Source organism: Natrix helvetica (assembly GCF_964273705.1).
Source record: "Natrix helvetica genome assembly, chromosome: 8".
NCBI classification, from domain to species: domain Eukaryota; kingdom Metazoa; phylum Chordata; class Lepidosauria; order Squamata; family Natricidae; genus Natrix; species Natrix helvetica.
Genome location: NC_138559.1, coordinates 16,369,826 through 16,384,430, shown reverse-complemented (window position 1 = coordinate 16,384,430; position 14,605 = coordinate 16,369,826). Strand labels below are relative to the sequence as shown.

At 42.2% G+C, this 14,605-nt stretch overlaps 1 protein-coding gene across 1 annotated transcript in view; it reads right to left on the bottom strand.

The window, feature by feature from the left end:
- Positions 1–5,216: 5,216 nt before the first annotated feature.
- NUDCD3 (NudC domain containing 3) overlaps positions 5,217–14,605 on the bottom strand; it is a 53,181-nt gene continuing 43,792 nt past the window's right edge. The window contains exons 5-6 of the mRNA XM_081961163.1: positions 9,413–9,601; positions 5,217–7,321 (exon numbers count right to left, since the gene is read on the bottom strand). Coding sequence (XP_081817289.1) covers positions 7,211–7,321; positions 9,413–9,601 — 300 coding nt within the window. The 3' untranslated portion in view covers positions 5,217–7,210. The remainder of the gene's footprint in view (positions 7,322–9,412; positions 9,602–14,605) is intronic.

The window sequence follows — 14,605 nt, the reverse complement described above, 5'->3', positions numbered from 1 at the left end:
CATGGGTTTCTGCAGCAAGATCGGGAACTTATCCAATCAAGGAACGTTAGCATTATGCTACGGAAGGTGCCAAATGCAATCTTCATCTCCAGATGAACAGACCAGGCATCAGATGATGGAAGCATTCCCCACTGACAGCTGCTGGACAACTGCTGCTGGTAAGTGCTCAATATTAGCCGAGCTGGAATAATAGCTTGATCCTTCTAAAGTAGCTTCTTAAGTTCCTTTATACTCTACAACCCAGACCACAAACGAACAGTTGAAAGGTGTTTACAGAGCCAACAGCTCTGGACAATTCATTCATACAACAAAATCAATATAGCCAAAGAGCCCAGGATGGAAAATTAGCCAGCAAATCAGTATTGCTGCTTTGTTTTGCTTTCTAAAACGGTCAATGGGAGTCCAAGCGTGGCCTCAAGTCGGTTAAATAAATGACTATCCTTTACCTGCCCATGCCACCTTGCTAAGAGCTTTCATGAGGAGGCCAGGAGACAAAGGCATTGCACAATAGGCAGAAGCATGGGTCCTCACTTTTGCGAAGCATCTTATGCTGATGCTCAAAGATGACACGCGGTATAAGGCAGGGGGGATAGGGAATTGCGAGTTGGACCATCCCACTGCGCACTCCTTGGGAACGTGGAGTCAATTCTCTTCGAACCCGCCCTGCAGAGCATAAAGCAGGAGCGGAGAATGGATTCCTGAGTTTTAAGATTTCTTCAAAGCAGATGATGGCACCCTCTGAGCCCATGCAAACTCAGTCCCCCCAGTATCGTCGCCTGCCCATGTCTGTTGCCTGTTGCCATGGGCACAGTGGGCGTATGTGGGGGCTGCATGTTGCTAACAGATATTTTTATTCTAACCATAAAGGAGTTATCATCATGCAAGGCTCTGGGAAGTAGCGGTACAGCTGGGTGAAAGCTAGCTAGGGTGGCAAAGCACAGGCTGAATGTGAGAAATGATCCATCCCATTTCATTTGGGGGGGGGGGGGAAAGCCTGTGGGGACAATTCTTTCCCCTTTTCAGTCAGCGAGGGAAATTATATCCTCCCTTACCTCTCCACCCCTCCTGCTTTCCCAAGCAATCTGAATGCTTCCAACTTGTCGGTTTTGGTGTTTCGAAGGACCATTTCCATGAATTCAAGGTCCAATTCACGTAGGATGCCAAGCCATAATTGTAGTTTGGTTTGGGATTACATTTTGCAAATCATGTCTAATGGTAGCATACAATATAAACCCTGCCAGTTGTTAATTATTAAACATGGTTAAACCTTAATATGATCTGTCACCCAAACCAGATCCTTCTCTCTCCAGTATATACAGAACTTAATTCAGAATGCTGTTTTTTTATAGAATTCCATTTTAGAAAGTAGCTCATTCTCCCTATGCCCAATGAAATTAACCTTAGTATTAAAGGCATGATTTTCTTTCATGTATGGTTTGAGGCACAAATAAGCTTGTTGGGATAGTCTTAAAAGCAAGGCCTTCTAGAAAATTAGGTCAACATTGGTGTGTTTGAATCACTTTCCTGCCTCCTCTTCTCTTCATTTTTGACACAAAACGGATGTGTTCGCTTATTTTCTCACTTGTCCTTTCTTAATATTTCTAACACTTCTCCTGAACTGAGAGATGAACCAAGAGCCTGGCTCACATGTTGCATTAAAGCAAAATGTATTTTCAATGCTTTTAATGTAGTGTCGTTTTTAATCCCAAAATGTTCAGTCGTTGGTGAGTGGGCGGCCTTAGAAACGGAAATTATAAATATACTTTGCAAACCAGGGCTTATGGATTTGTAAATTGGGTAAGCCCTGTCAGTTTTATTCCCTTAGTAAACTATGGTCAAATGAACTGTGGCTTATGTGTTATGAAGGTCAAATCTACATATTCACAATATTATAAGCTCCTTTAGTTAGAAGTGTTGTTGAAGCTGTTTAAAGTTAAATTAACAATATTATCAGCACTTTTGACTGTTTAGAGGGATGAGGGCGGTAAAGCTAATTACTTTATAAAGTACCTATGACATTAATACAATACCTAGATAATTTGATATGAGAATGTTATTCACTTCCAATATTGTTTTTTGCAATTGTTGATTTATGCTATTGTTTTTGCATTTTGACGGATAGGTCTTGGTTAAAACAATCACAATTTCTATTAACAACTGTAAAAAAATAGATTACCAGTACCTTAAAAACAGTTCACCAATAGAGCTGTTGAAATATTTAATTGGATTATGGAAGTCCGTCATCAAAGCTGGTGAGGCAGAGAAGTAGCAATTGTTTGAAGTACTGCATCTTTATAAATGATATAATGCTTGCATAAATTTAGTTTTGAGTTCTTTACATCTTGGATCTTATGCAGCCAAAACGAGCAGGATTGGATCCCACAGATTAGGAACAAAGCAGAATTTCCCAGATTTTATCTCAATGTCTCCAATTATTAATGTGTCAGGGTGCACAAAACAAGTTCCCTTGAATTGTACCTACCTGCCATCATCCAAATAGGTAACACCAAGTTCAACAGGAGGGAGGGGAGGAGGGAGGGAGGGAAGGAGAGGAGGGGGGGTGAGAGAGAATGAGAATTGGCCAAATGAGAAAAATGTTATTTGGAATTACGTTTCTGACATGACATTGCTTGCAAAAAACACCCTTTTTATTGCAAGCAGATAGATGGAAGAGAACATGCTAACTGGATGTCTGAGGCACCATATCTCATTTCTTTTCTATGGAAAAAGTAAAAACAAAATAAAGCAAAATCAGAAATAAGCTTCCTCCAAGCATACACAATGTGTGGCTGTGTTGCATTGTAGGCTAAGTGCTAAGTGTTTAACAACCGTTCTTCTGCATCTTGTTTTCAGTGAGAGGGCAGAACTGAATTTAACAAAGGCTGCAATGGAGAACTAGAGGGCTGTAGGAAGCTGGAAAAAGTTGCTCTATACAGGCTTGGTCTGGATGTCCCTTTGTTGATTTGACAAGGAAAGAAAGAAAGCATGTCCATTCAAAACATAGAATGGATGCAGAATAAGCAGAGGAATTTCTTCTAAAAACTAAATATCCTAGAGGCTGTCTTCTCTTAGCAGAAAGCTAGGCCGGAGTTCAGTGCAATCTCAAACCAAATGAATGCCAAGTGACCTGACTCTATCTATACAATACTGTTGTTGGGTTGAAGATTAGATATATTAAAAATAAAATCACATTTCTTCCAAGGCTTCGCTTTCGTCGCAGAGCTTAGATTCTTCTCACTTCCCCACCCTACTTCTGATTCAATAATTGTGCATTATTTGGGCAGAAGATATTCTGTGGGACAAGATATCTTCTGCCTTCATATTATCTCCTTCCTGCAGGACTAAAATCAAATGGATATTATCATTTGAGTTTTTTTAGTATGTCCTCTCCTGTTCCGATTTTGCCAAAATGTACTGCTACAAATCTATACAGTGACAAGCTATTCTTGGAAAAGGTTTGATAATTTACGTTCTGTGAACAGCCATTATACAGACTCACCAAAATGATCAGCCCAGCTAATTCCTGGGTTATTGTTTTTTTTTTTTTCCTTAGCTGGAAATGTAACCAAGCTGTTGGATTGCTTTGTTTAGTGAACTGAACCCAGGATTTTTTTTATTTCTAAAAGGAGGAGGACGCATTTCTCCTACAGAGAACAGTCCCCTCTTTTGAATGCTCCTACTTCAGACTTGTTAAAAGAGTCACCCTCAAACATACTGGAACCAGAAGTGATGCATTTCTACAGAAATTCAAACATTATTTCTAAGATCCAGGGGCTTTTTTTCAACAACGAAACGTGGGGGTGGACAGGGGACAAAATACTAATCAGTAGCAGGTCTTGTGAAGTTCTTCAGAATAATGCGCTCCCGGGAACCACCCACAGCTCTTTGGACAAACCTCAAAGCCGCTCCGTGGTTGATTTTAGGTGCTTTAGAAATAATAAATTATGTAAAAACAGAGAAGCATTTACTGGCAGTTGAGCCCTCAACTTTTTAGCTCTTTTCCTTTAAGGGGAAAAAAATTAGGCACTGGAACAAAAAATATACTGTTAGTTGTACTGATTGCTTAAAGGAAGCTGGTCTAACATTAGGTGCTGTTTGGGACACTGGCATTCATCTGTGCATCCAGGAAACCTATAAAGGCCATGGAATATAATGGATGGAATACATGAGTAAGGACCTACAGAGAATGGGTCTAATGTTAAAAACTCATTTCTTGCAGGGGGAAAAAAACACTTTTAAAAATCCAGACGGTGCAAAATAACCCAGGCTTACTTTCTACAACCAACATACTGCTGTCCCTTCCTCCGAAATTGCATTGCAGAGGAATGGTCACCATTGAACAAAATGCATGATCTGTTTCCAGTGGCAGCTGATGCTGCCATCTTCTGAAGCAAGTGCAGGCCCACATCAAAGGAGCTTCCGTCTTGCACATGTGAGGCTGGGATTCCAGCTCTGCCCATCACATCACAGCTGAACGTTTGCCTGCTTCAATCACTGCGTTTGTGGCATGGCAGCTGCTGCCCCTTTGGGCATGTCATACACCAGAAAGCATGCAGCACAATGGCTGCTCTCTGCCAAGGTAAATGGTTCTTGGGTACTGCCTTGCCATTATGGCCACAGCACTCTGTCTCTTGTGAATGGATTGCCAAGCTCTTGTTCTAGGTCACTTCCCAAAGCTCATACTCTGTAAAGCCTTTTATAATGGTGAGCGCTTAACTATGTTTCTCAAAAAGGGATGAGATGCTTCCCCACTGCAAAAATCGCACAATCCAAGGACCAATATTCTCTCTACTTCAACCACCGGGTGATTCAACATCTACATGTTCCTATAAGCCAGGGCTGTCAAACGGCCGGCCCATGGGCCGGTTGCGTCATGTGCTGGCCACATCCAGTTTAGCAAAGGGGGAAAAAGTCCTGATACATCATGTGACACTGCCGTGACGACATGAGTTTGACACCCCTGCTGTAAGTCATAAGAGGTGATTCAACAGTTCATTGTCTCTCTCATCATGCACCTATAGCCAACAAGATGACCCTGGCTTCATCTGCGAGCAGAACTCAGGAATGATGCCGTTAACACACTAAAAATAAACCATGGCTATGTTCTCTCATTTCTTATTGGAAACCTACTATTGCATGTCATGCTAAGGTTGGTGAATCAAACCATGGATGGCCCATTAGCCAACTTACACACAGAGACAGACCTACTGAATGCATTTGTTTCTAAGCCAGTCTTATGTTTTAATGGGATGCTTGGTGCAGTTTCAGTATTTCACTCAGTCACATTCTAAAATGATACAAGTAACAACCCACATGTTTCCAACATGTAACCCACGTTCTCTACATCCATGTTCTTTGACATTGTATGTTGCTTTCTGGTTCCATAGGTGACATCCTCATTCTATTTTTTTTCTCTTTTCTTCAATTGTCTTTCAGCTTGCTGGAAGATGAAAAGATCACCTCTGAGAAAGCAAATCCTTTTGTCAATTCTGTGCCCAGCTGTCACAGGGTGTAACACCTTCTGGATTGACACATCTTCCGTGAAATTAGACCCTGCCGTTGTTATATGGACTTTGTGGTCAGGATTATAATTCCCTCAGGGAAACTGAGCCCCCAAACAGGATGTATTCTATCCATGGGCGCACGCACACACACCCTTTTCAGGACAATTATTTTAGTTTCCGAGAAGCCTGTTTACAGATTCAACTCCCTTAAAATGTGTTTTTAATTTTGACGGGGTTGGGGGCTTTTGTTATAAATGGACAAATGGAAATGTACCATCTCCTTATTTCCTTTTTTGTGTATAGCTATTTCTTATTATGTACACAGTAGAGAGTTCTTACGTAATGGCACAAGGGTGGAACTAGTTAAAAGGTCCCTAAAAGGATCTAGCCTGTCCAGCTACAGGAGGGTGACTTTTCCTTGTTTGATATTATTATTATTATTTTTTAAAAAGAGTTATAAAGAAGATAATCCCAATGGCCACATGCATGCATGCATACATACATATGGAAATTGCTCTGCCCTAGGAAGAAAATTACCATTGGCCTTAATAGCAGTTTTCTTTCTGGGGCAAATAGCAGCTGGGGGGAGGCAGGCTAATTTTGTTGGGACCGCTCTATACAAAAAGGGCTCTTAAAACCTCTGTCATGAGGTCCTGATTACCCCATCTCCTGTTGATAAAAAATACCAGAAATGCATAAAATACAATTATGCACTTCATATAATCATAGGTGGGGAAATGAGGACAATGGGGCCATGAGCTCAGAAAGCTTCTTGGCTAGAGCATTTGGAGAGGGGGTGCGAGGAGGGGGAGAAGGAGAGGGAGGGAGGGGAGAAAGAGGGGGAGGAGAGAGACACAGAGGGAAAGAGCTGCAGTTTCCTGGGGTTGTGTGATCTCTAAATTGCTTCATAGCCCATCATAGAAAACGCTGGTGCAAGTGTTGCCTTCTGGACTGGCTCCTTTCCACAGACTTGCCTGATCCTCCAATGTTCCCCTCCCACCCCTTGGGTCCCGAGGACCAAACCCACAATTTAGATCACGCTCAAATGACACTGATTGCAGATTGTCTAGGGACTGTTGCTGCCCAGCACTCTTGAAGTTTGGGCTCCCTAAAAGCTGGAGAGTGGGGAGACAGACAGACAGAAACACACACACACACACACACACACACACACACACACAGAGGAGGTGGTTTCAAGGAAGCCAGCGAGAAGTTGTCACCATTTCACCCAGCTGCATCTATTTCTGAAAAGGGGAGGAGGAATACCTTCAACCAAGCTCTCCTTTTCTCTCCCCCCCCCCACCCCAAGCAACAAATGAATCCATTAAGGATAGAAGGAAATGCTACCCGCAGCAGCTGGTTGCCGTGGTGACACAGTACTGATGCTGCTTTTGCTAGGCTTCCCCCACATAAATATCAAAAGCACCAACCTGGAGCTAAAGGGAAGGACTTACACCCACGTTCCCGCTTCAGTCCCCTCTCTGCCCCCTCCCCAAAAGCAAGCCCACGCATGCCAATCGTTTTTTTTTTTTAAACAACCTTGTCGTTTTACAAACAAGCCCCAAAAGAACCAAGCAGGGGCAACAAGAGACCCTTCTAGCACCGGATGCGAGAGTCTGGCAGTAGCATCGGGTTTGGGCCAAGGATGAAGGCCACGATGTTGCTCTCCTCCTCTTCCTCCTCCTCCTCCTCACTTGCTGCCACCATCAAAAATGCATGTTCCCCGGAGAGATGTTGAACAGGGAAGGGTCAAACGTCTGCCCTCGGAATGGAGAGCCTTCGGCATCCCAGCCCTTCTTCAGCATCTCATGGACTTTCTGAAAACAGGGCAGAGACAAAAGAGATGAATTTATCCTTGCAAGGGTGGCCCAAGGCACAATAAACAAACAAACAAACAAAGAAACGCACAATACAATACAATAGTAGAGTTGGAAGGGACCTTGGAGGTCTTCTAGTCCAACCCCCTGCCTAGGCAGGAAACCCTATACCGTTTCAGACAAATAGCTATCCAACATCTTCTTAAAGACTTCCAGTGTTGGGGCATTCACAACTTCTGGAGGCAACTTCTGTTCCACTGATTCATTGTTCTCACTGTCAGGAAGTTTCTCCTCAGTTCTAAGTTGCTTCTCTCCTTGATTAGTTTCCACCCATTGCTTCTTGTTCTACTCTCAGGTGCCTTGGAGAATAGTTTGACTCCCTCTTCTTTGTGGCAACCCCTGAAATATTGGAACACTGCTATCATGTCTCCCCTAGTCCTTCTTTCTCTTAAGCTAAACATACCCAGTTCCTGCAACCGTTCTTCATGTTTTAGTCTCCAGTCCCCTAATCATCTTTGTTGCTCTTCTCTGCACTCTTTCTAGAGTCTCCACATCTTTTTTACATCGTGGCGACCAGAACTGAATGCAGTATTCCAAGTGTGGCCTTACCAAGGCATTATAAAGTGGTATTAACACTTCAGGTGATCTTCATTCTATCCCTTTGTTGATGCAGCCTAGAACTGTGTTGGCTTTTTTGGCAGCTGCCCCAGTGCCCAATGGTGCACCATCATATCTACCATCCCTGTCCTACTGTCCCCATTTATTCGTTCCCATTTCATTCATACTCGTGTTTATTTTTATACCTATTATCTTGTAAACGATTTGACAAATCAAATCAATCAATCAATAATGCCCATACTTAAAATCAGGGCTGTCCGGAGAATTCGGGGAGTTGAAATCCGCAGGTTTTAAAAGTTGACAACGTTGGACACCCCTGGTTTAAATGATAGGCCAGGCGTTTTCAAGGGATTGCAAATAGATATTTAAAATATTTGAGGAAACCAAATCAATTCAAGCCAATGTCAGCCTGCATTGAAGATGCTTTTGATCATGATGGTTGGGAATTTTGGAAGTTGAAGGTTCAATACATTGAGAAAGTGCAGGTTGGGATCAGAAAAGGTATTCCTCCCTCTTCCTAAACTGTGATTATTCTTAACAGTTGATCGCAACGGTTTGATAAAGCATGTCTGGAAGTTGAATAGTACAGTAGTACACATTGGCCAATACGGCAGGTCACATCTAGTGGAAACCAAAATGGATATGAATTTGCCGCTACCCCAGGAAGAGCAGAGCATAAAGGATCAAGGAGACATAAAGTTTATTCCCATCATAATACATTATGGTTTAGGACAGGGATGTCCAAACTTGGGAACTTTAAGACTTGTGGACTTCAACTCCCAGAATTCCCCAGCCAGCCATGGTTTAGGATGAAAGTACAAGAGAACATTGCTACTTTCGGTATATGATGTGAATGGGATCTTGTACCTATAGCAGTGGGTCTCAACCTTCCCCCTTAATACAGTTCCTCATGTTGTGGTGACCCCCAACCACAAAATTATTTTATGTTTTCCGTATTTTCCCCCCGAAAATATGTTTTCCAATGTCTTAGGGTGACCCCTGTGAAAGGGTCGTTCGACTTCCAAAGGGGTCGCGACCCACAGGTTGAGAACCACTGACCTATGGGTTATCCTCAGGAGTCTTCCTGCATTTACAAGTGGTTGCTTTTTAAACATTTTTTAATTAACCAAGACGAAGAAATGTTTAGCTCCTACAAAAGGTTGTTTGATTGATTGAATTCAGCTAGTTTGCAGGGTGAAAGATGGATACATCCTGGTAGTTCACAGAGAGAGCTGTGAACGGGGTTTACCCTCTGATAGCCCTTTAGGAAAGAATACCGCCAAATATCCATTTTATTTCGCGGTTCAGCTAAAAAAACCAACCTGGAATGGTAAGACCCAATATTAAGCGTGTTGTTGTTGTTTTTTTTTAAAAAAAGAAAAGAACCATCTCCAATAGCAACAAGCAACAATCAGCAAACCGTAATTGCTTCTTCCACTTTAGCGTAGGGCAGCGGAGTTTTAAGAAACGTACCATTTCATGGCTCTGGGGTTTGCCTTGAAGCTTCTGATGATAATCGAAAGACAGTCTGTCCAGCACTGCATGTTCTTCTTCGTCCACCGTGGCCATAGAGCGCTCCTTGTTGATTTTATCAATGTCGATCTGTTCTTCTCCTTCCAAAACGGCGCTCCACCAGTACTCACCTACTTTGCTGAGGTTAATCTAGGAAAAGACACCAACAACATTAGCTGGGATTGGAGCAGCTGGCAACGATCGATCAAAGGGCTGGAGGTCCTTGGTGCTGCAGTCATTACAGGCCTGGGATGGTGAAACAGCTTTCTTCAACCTGGCGCCCTGTAGAAGCTTCATCTTGTACAGAGGTGTCAAAACTCGATTTCATTGAGGGCTGCATCAGGGGGGTGTCCGACCTCGGTAGGCCAGGTTGGGCATGGAAATGCAAATGCGAAAGGGAAAACATTTCTCGATGCCTCCGTGCCCTGTGATCAAATGCCACTTTTGTTAGTAGTTTGTTTTACTAGCACTCTGCCCGCGAAAATGGAGCTCAGGAGGGCCAGGGGCGCCCCTCCCAAGCTCTGTTTTCAGCTGCCGTGGCCTCCTTCAGCACGTTGCCAGCTTCCACCAGGTTGTAGATCAGTGCCTGGTCCTTTGCTGTTTCCAGGATGGCCCTCAGGACCACATCTAAGCACCCAGCGGGCCAGATCCAGCCCACGGGCATTGAGTTTGACACCCCTGATATTGTAGGATGGTTCCTATTTTATAGACTAGGAAAGGGAGTATTAAAAAGAACAGAAGGGACTGGAGGCCAAAACATACAAAGAACGGTTGCAGGGACTGCGTATATCTAGTTTAATGAAAAGAAGGACCAGAGGAGACATGATAGCAGTGTTCCAATATCTCAGGGGCTGCCACAAGGAAGAGGGGTGGGGGTCAACCTATTCTCCAAAGAACCTGAAGGAAGGACAAGAAGCAATGGGTGGAAACTAATCAGGGAGAGAACCAACTTAGAACTAAGGAGGACAACTCATCAGTGGAATGACTTGCCTCCAGAAGTTGAAGTTGTAGGTGCGCCAACACTGGAGGATTTTAAGAAGAGACCGGATAGCCATTTGTCTGAAATGGTATAGCCTCCTGGTTGAGCAAAGGGTTGGACTAGAAGGCCTCCAAGGTCCCTTCCACTGTTGTTATTCAGTTATTCTGCCAAGCTCTGATGCTTCGTCATAAATCAACATGCAGCCTTTTATAGAATACATCCAAAAGAATGCAGTCCTCAATATAAAAAAAGGTTTCCTCAAAGAGATGTATAATTGAAATGTCTCTCCTACTGAGTAATTCTTCAAATCCCCTTTTTCAGCTGGGACAGTAAAGAGACCCACATCATAGCAATGTTTATGAAACAATAGAATGGGAAGACAATTTCCTAAGACTACTTAGATTAACATAGATGAAGGCAGATAAGGCACAAGAAGGAATAGAATTCCTTCACATGTGTTGGCTCTCTGCTACAGGGTAACTTTTTTTTTTAAAAAGATAAAATTAATGGATATGTAATGTAAAACAACAACAACAAAACAACCCTTCAGTATCACATTCCACATCTTGAATGGAAAATTAAGATAAGCCATACTCACGAAGTGAATCGGTTTGCATACACCAAAAAAGGAGATTCATATATCCACAATATAGAAAGAAACTTTGGTTCAAACTTGGCTTGATTAAAGCGAACAAGAGGAGGAGGGATTGAAGGGGGAGAAGGGGGCTACAAATTCAATCTCCACTCTTCATGTGTAACAGACTGCATATTTAATGGGCAACTATAGGAGAAGATTCTATTCTGTGACCACTAATACAATTATTAAAGAAACAGGCCTGTTTTGCGATATAGCAAGAGAGAGAGCGCTGCTCTTTGGGAGGCTGTGGGGAGAAACCAAGAAGTCACAAATACCACTGGCGGCAAGGAGGAGAAATTATTGATGAGCACATTGTTTAATTAACATTAGAAAAGATGATAACTTTGTTCAAGTGCCAGGTTGGAACTCAAGATTTCAGAGAGCTTAATGCATAGCAGAATCATAAGCCTGTAGAATTTAAAAGGAAACAAAAAGGAAGGGGAGAACTGTTTCTCATGAAAATTAGGGGGGGCATAGTTTGCTTCTCAAAACATTATTGATCGTTTGCAGAATGTTCCTGGTGCAATCCCACAAGTTTACACTTTTTGTTCAAAATATTCAGACTTGATGAACTCTATAAAACTGCCTTTATTACTACTTTTCCCATGTAAATGAAGATGAAACTGCATCTCGATCCATATGGCACAAACATTGAATCAAAAAAAAAAAAAGGCTAAATCGTTGAAGGCTTCCAGTTGTCCAAAAGAGAAGGGGAATGCACCATTTTAGAAAGTTAGGCATGATTGAATTCAGCCACTATGGTTAGTAAGCCACAATTTATAGCTTAATATACGGTGGCTCAGTGGCTAAGACGCTGAGCTGGTCGATCAGAAAGGTCAGCAGTTTGGCAGTTGAAATCCCTAGTGCTGCGTAATGGAGTGAGCTTCTGCTACTTGTCCCAGCTTCTGCCAACCTAGCAGTTTGAAAGCATGTAAAAATGCAAGTAGAAAAATAGGTGGGAAGGTAACAGCGTTCCGTGGGCCTTCACCCTTTAGTCATGCTAGTTACATGACCACGGAGACGTCTTCGGAGAGCACTGGCTCTTTAGCTTTGAAACAGAGATGAGCACCGCCCCCTAGAGTCAGGAACGACTAGCACACATGTGCAACCGTTACCTTTTACCTATCATATGAATTCAACCCATGAAAACAAAAATAAAAATGAGGTTGAAGATTCTCAAATATATCTATCATAGGAGGAAGAAGCAAAGTCAGGGAAATAGGTACCTTCTGGAAATCGATGACAATTTCTGGAGCACCCACAATTTAAAAAATGCAGGGCTTATCATTGAAGACCATTAGAAATTCAGAAAGCAATTGCACTTCAGGCCACAGCTCCATTTTCCTGTTTTCCCTATTCTCTGGTGAGTTAGCTCTGCATTCACCCGGCGTGATAATTGTGTATACCTTGACTCTTTTCAATGGGCTTTAAGCTGGCTGCTCCCCTTGCCCAGTTTTTCTTAAACATCTGGTGAGCTCAATTAAGCAAAAAGGTATTCTTCGACTTACAATACCTCATTAAGTGACTGTTCGAAGTTACAATGGCACTGAAAAAAGTGACACGATCATTTTCACACTTACAACAGCAATCCCTAATGGTTTCATCTTCCTCTCCCTGTATGCAACAGCACCTCATGATTTTAAAAAACGTAGTAGGTCTTTTGGAGCAATGCTGTGTTATACTGAATTTGGTAGAGCAATTTTTTTTTTCAAAATTCAAATTCCATGCAAGAAATGCTATCTGATTCATCAAATATACGTTGTCACAATATATTTCCCCTAAGCATTAACTTGATTTATACACTATCAAATTTCATGTCTGCAAGTCATTTCTAGTACCTAGAATGAAAACAATTTACCATAAAGCAGGCTTGGCTCTACTCTCCTATATTCAAAAAAAAACAAACCTTACAGTAGCAATAGCACTTTGACATATACTACTTCATAGTGCTTTACGATCCTCTCTAAGCAGCTTACAGAATCAGCCTATTGTCCCCAACAATCTGGGTCCTCCTTTTATCCACCTCGGAAGGATGGAAGGTTGAGTCAACCTTGAGCTGGTCAAGATCGAACTCCTGGCTGTGGGCAGAGTTACCCTGCAATACTGCATTCTAATCACAGTGCCACCAACTACTGCCACATGCAGTAGTTTCAGACTTTATTATTAAAGCACACAATAGCTGATCATGTTGGAGTGTCAATCCAGTTGAATGTCGTGATTAAGGCACCAGGCTAGAAACAAGGAGACCCCAAGTTCTACTTCCGCCTTAGGCACAAATCCAGTTGGGTGACCCTGGGCCAGTCACCTTCTTTCAGCCTAGGAAGGAGGCAATGAAAAACTTTCTGAAAACCTCTGACAAGCAAACTGCAGGAACTGGTCCAGGCAGTCTCTGAGAATCGGACATGATTGAATGGAAGGAAGGAAAAAAAAAACTGTCAAGAGGAGAAGTTGGCAATGCCAACTATGGGAAAAAAAAACCAGACTGGTATTGTTAACCATTCCAATCGAATAATACGCCATCCCGTCTGCGGGCACAAATGGCACAAGCCCGATTTTTTCAAACTCTTCCATTTTCATCTCGCACCCTTAGATCTGCCTAACTACTTCTCAGTTTTAAGCGTTTAAGAAGGTATTCTTTAAACATCTGAAGGAGCAGGTGCAGGTGTGTAGGTTGCTTTGTTTATATTTATTTATTTAGCCTGCCCACACACCAGGACACTCTGGCTAACTACAATATCCAATACATGAGCAAAACAGTTCAAAACATAATACAAAATGAGACAAAACAGGTGCCTCTCAAGCACATTAACCCCAGCCTGAAATCAGACCCAGGAGAATGAGTGCCATCCATATCTCGGGAGGAGGGGGGAGGGAGCCAAGGAAGGTATGCTTCCTCGGTCCAGCAACATAACAATGTTTAATAGAAGGGACCTGGACTTGATCTCCATCACCTAACTAATATTCAGTTTGGACTTCTAATCAGAAATGGATGAAAATTTGTAAAACAATTGATTTAATCTGCGCTACCCCGACAAAACAGAACCATTTTGTAATCGACAAACTTCTTTGAATTTTGCAGCATTAGGCTCAGCATCTGCATAAGGGCCCAGAAAAGCCACATGAGAATATAAATGGAATTTTTTCTACGGCCCTGAAAAAAAAGAAACGCAGAGATCTACTCTAAAACTAAATGGAACAGATTTAGGATGTAAGATGTGCATAGCTGACATCAAAAGTATATAAATTATTTCTTTCAGGACTACGTTAAAATATGAGCCCTACCCTAATAAAGATCCCTGTCTTACTAGAGATTCCTGTGCTATAATCTGTACTGGAATACAGTTCTGATCAAATGCTTATTTTCCATTTCTTTTTTGCCTCCCCTCTCTCCCAGTCCCTTCATTTGATGGTATATTTTCTTTAAACGCTTAAAAAAAAAAAGACATTCCAGAGAACTCTGACATCTTTGATCATTTTAATAGTGCTATTACTCTAATGTGAGCATTGGGTTGTTTTCTCCTCTATCGTGCACGTCATT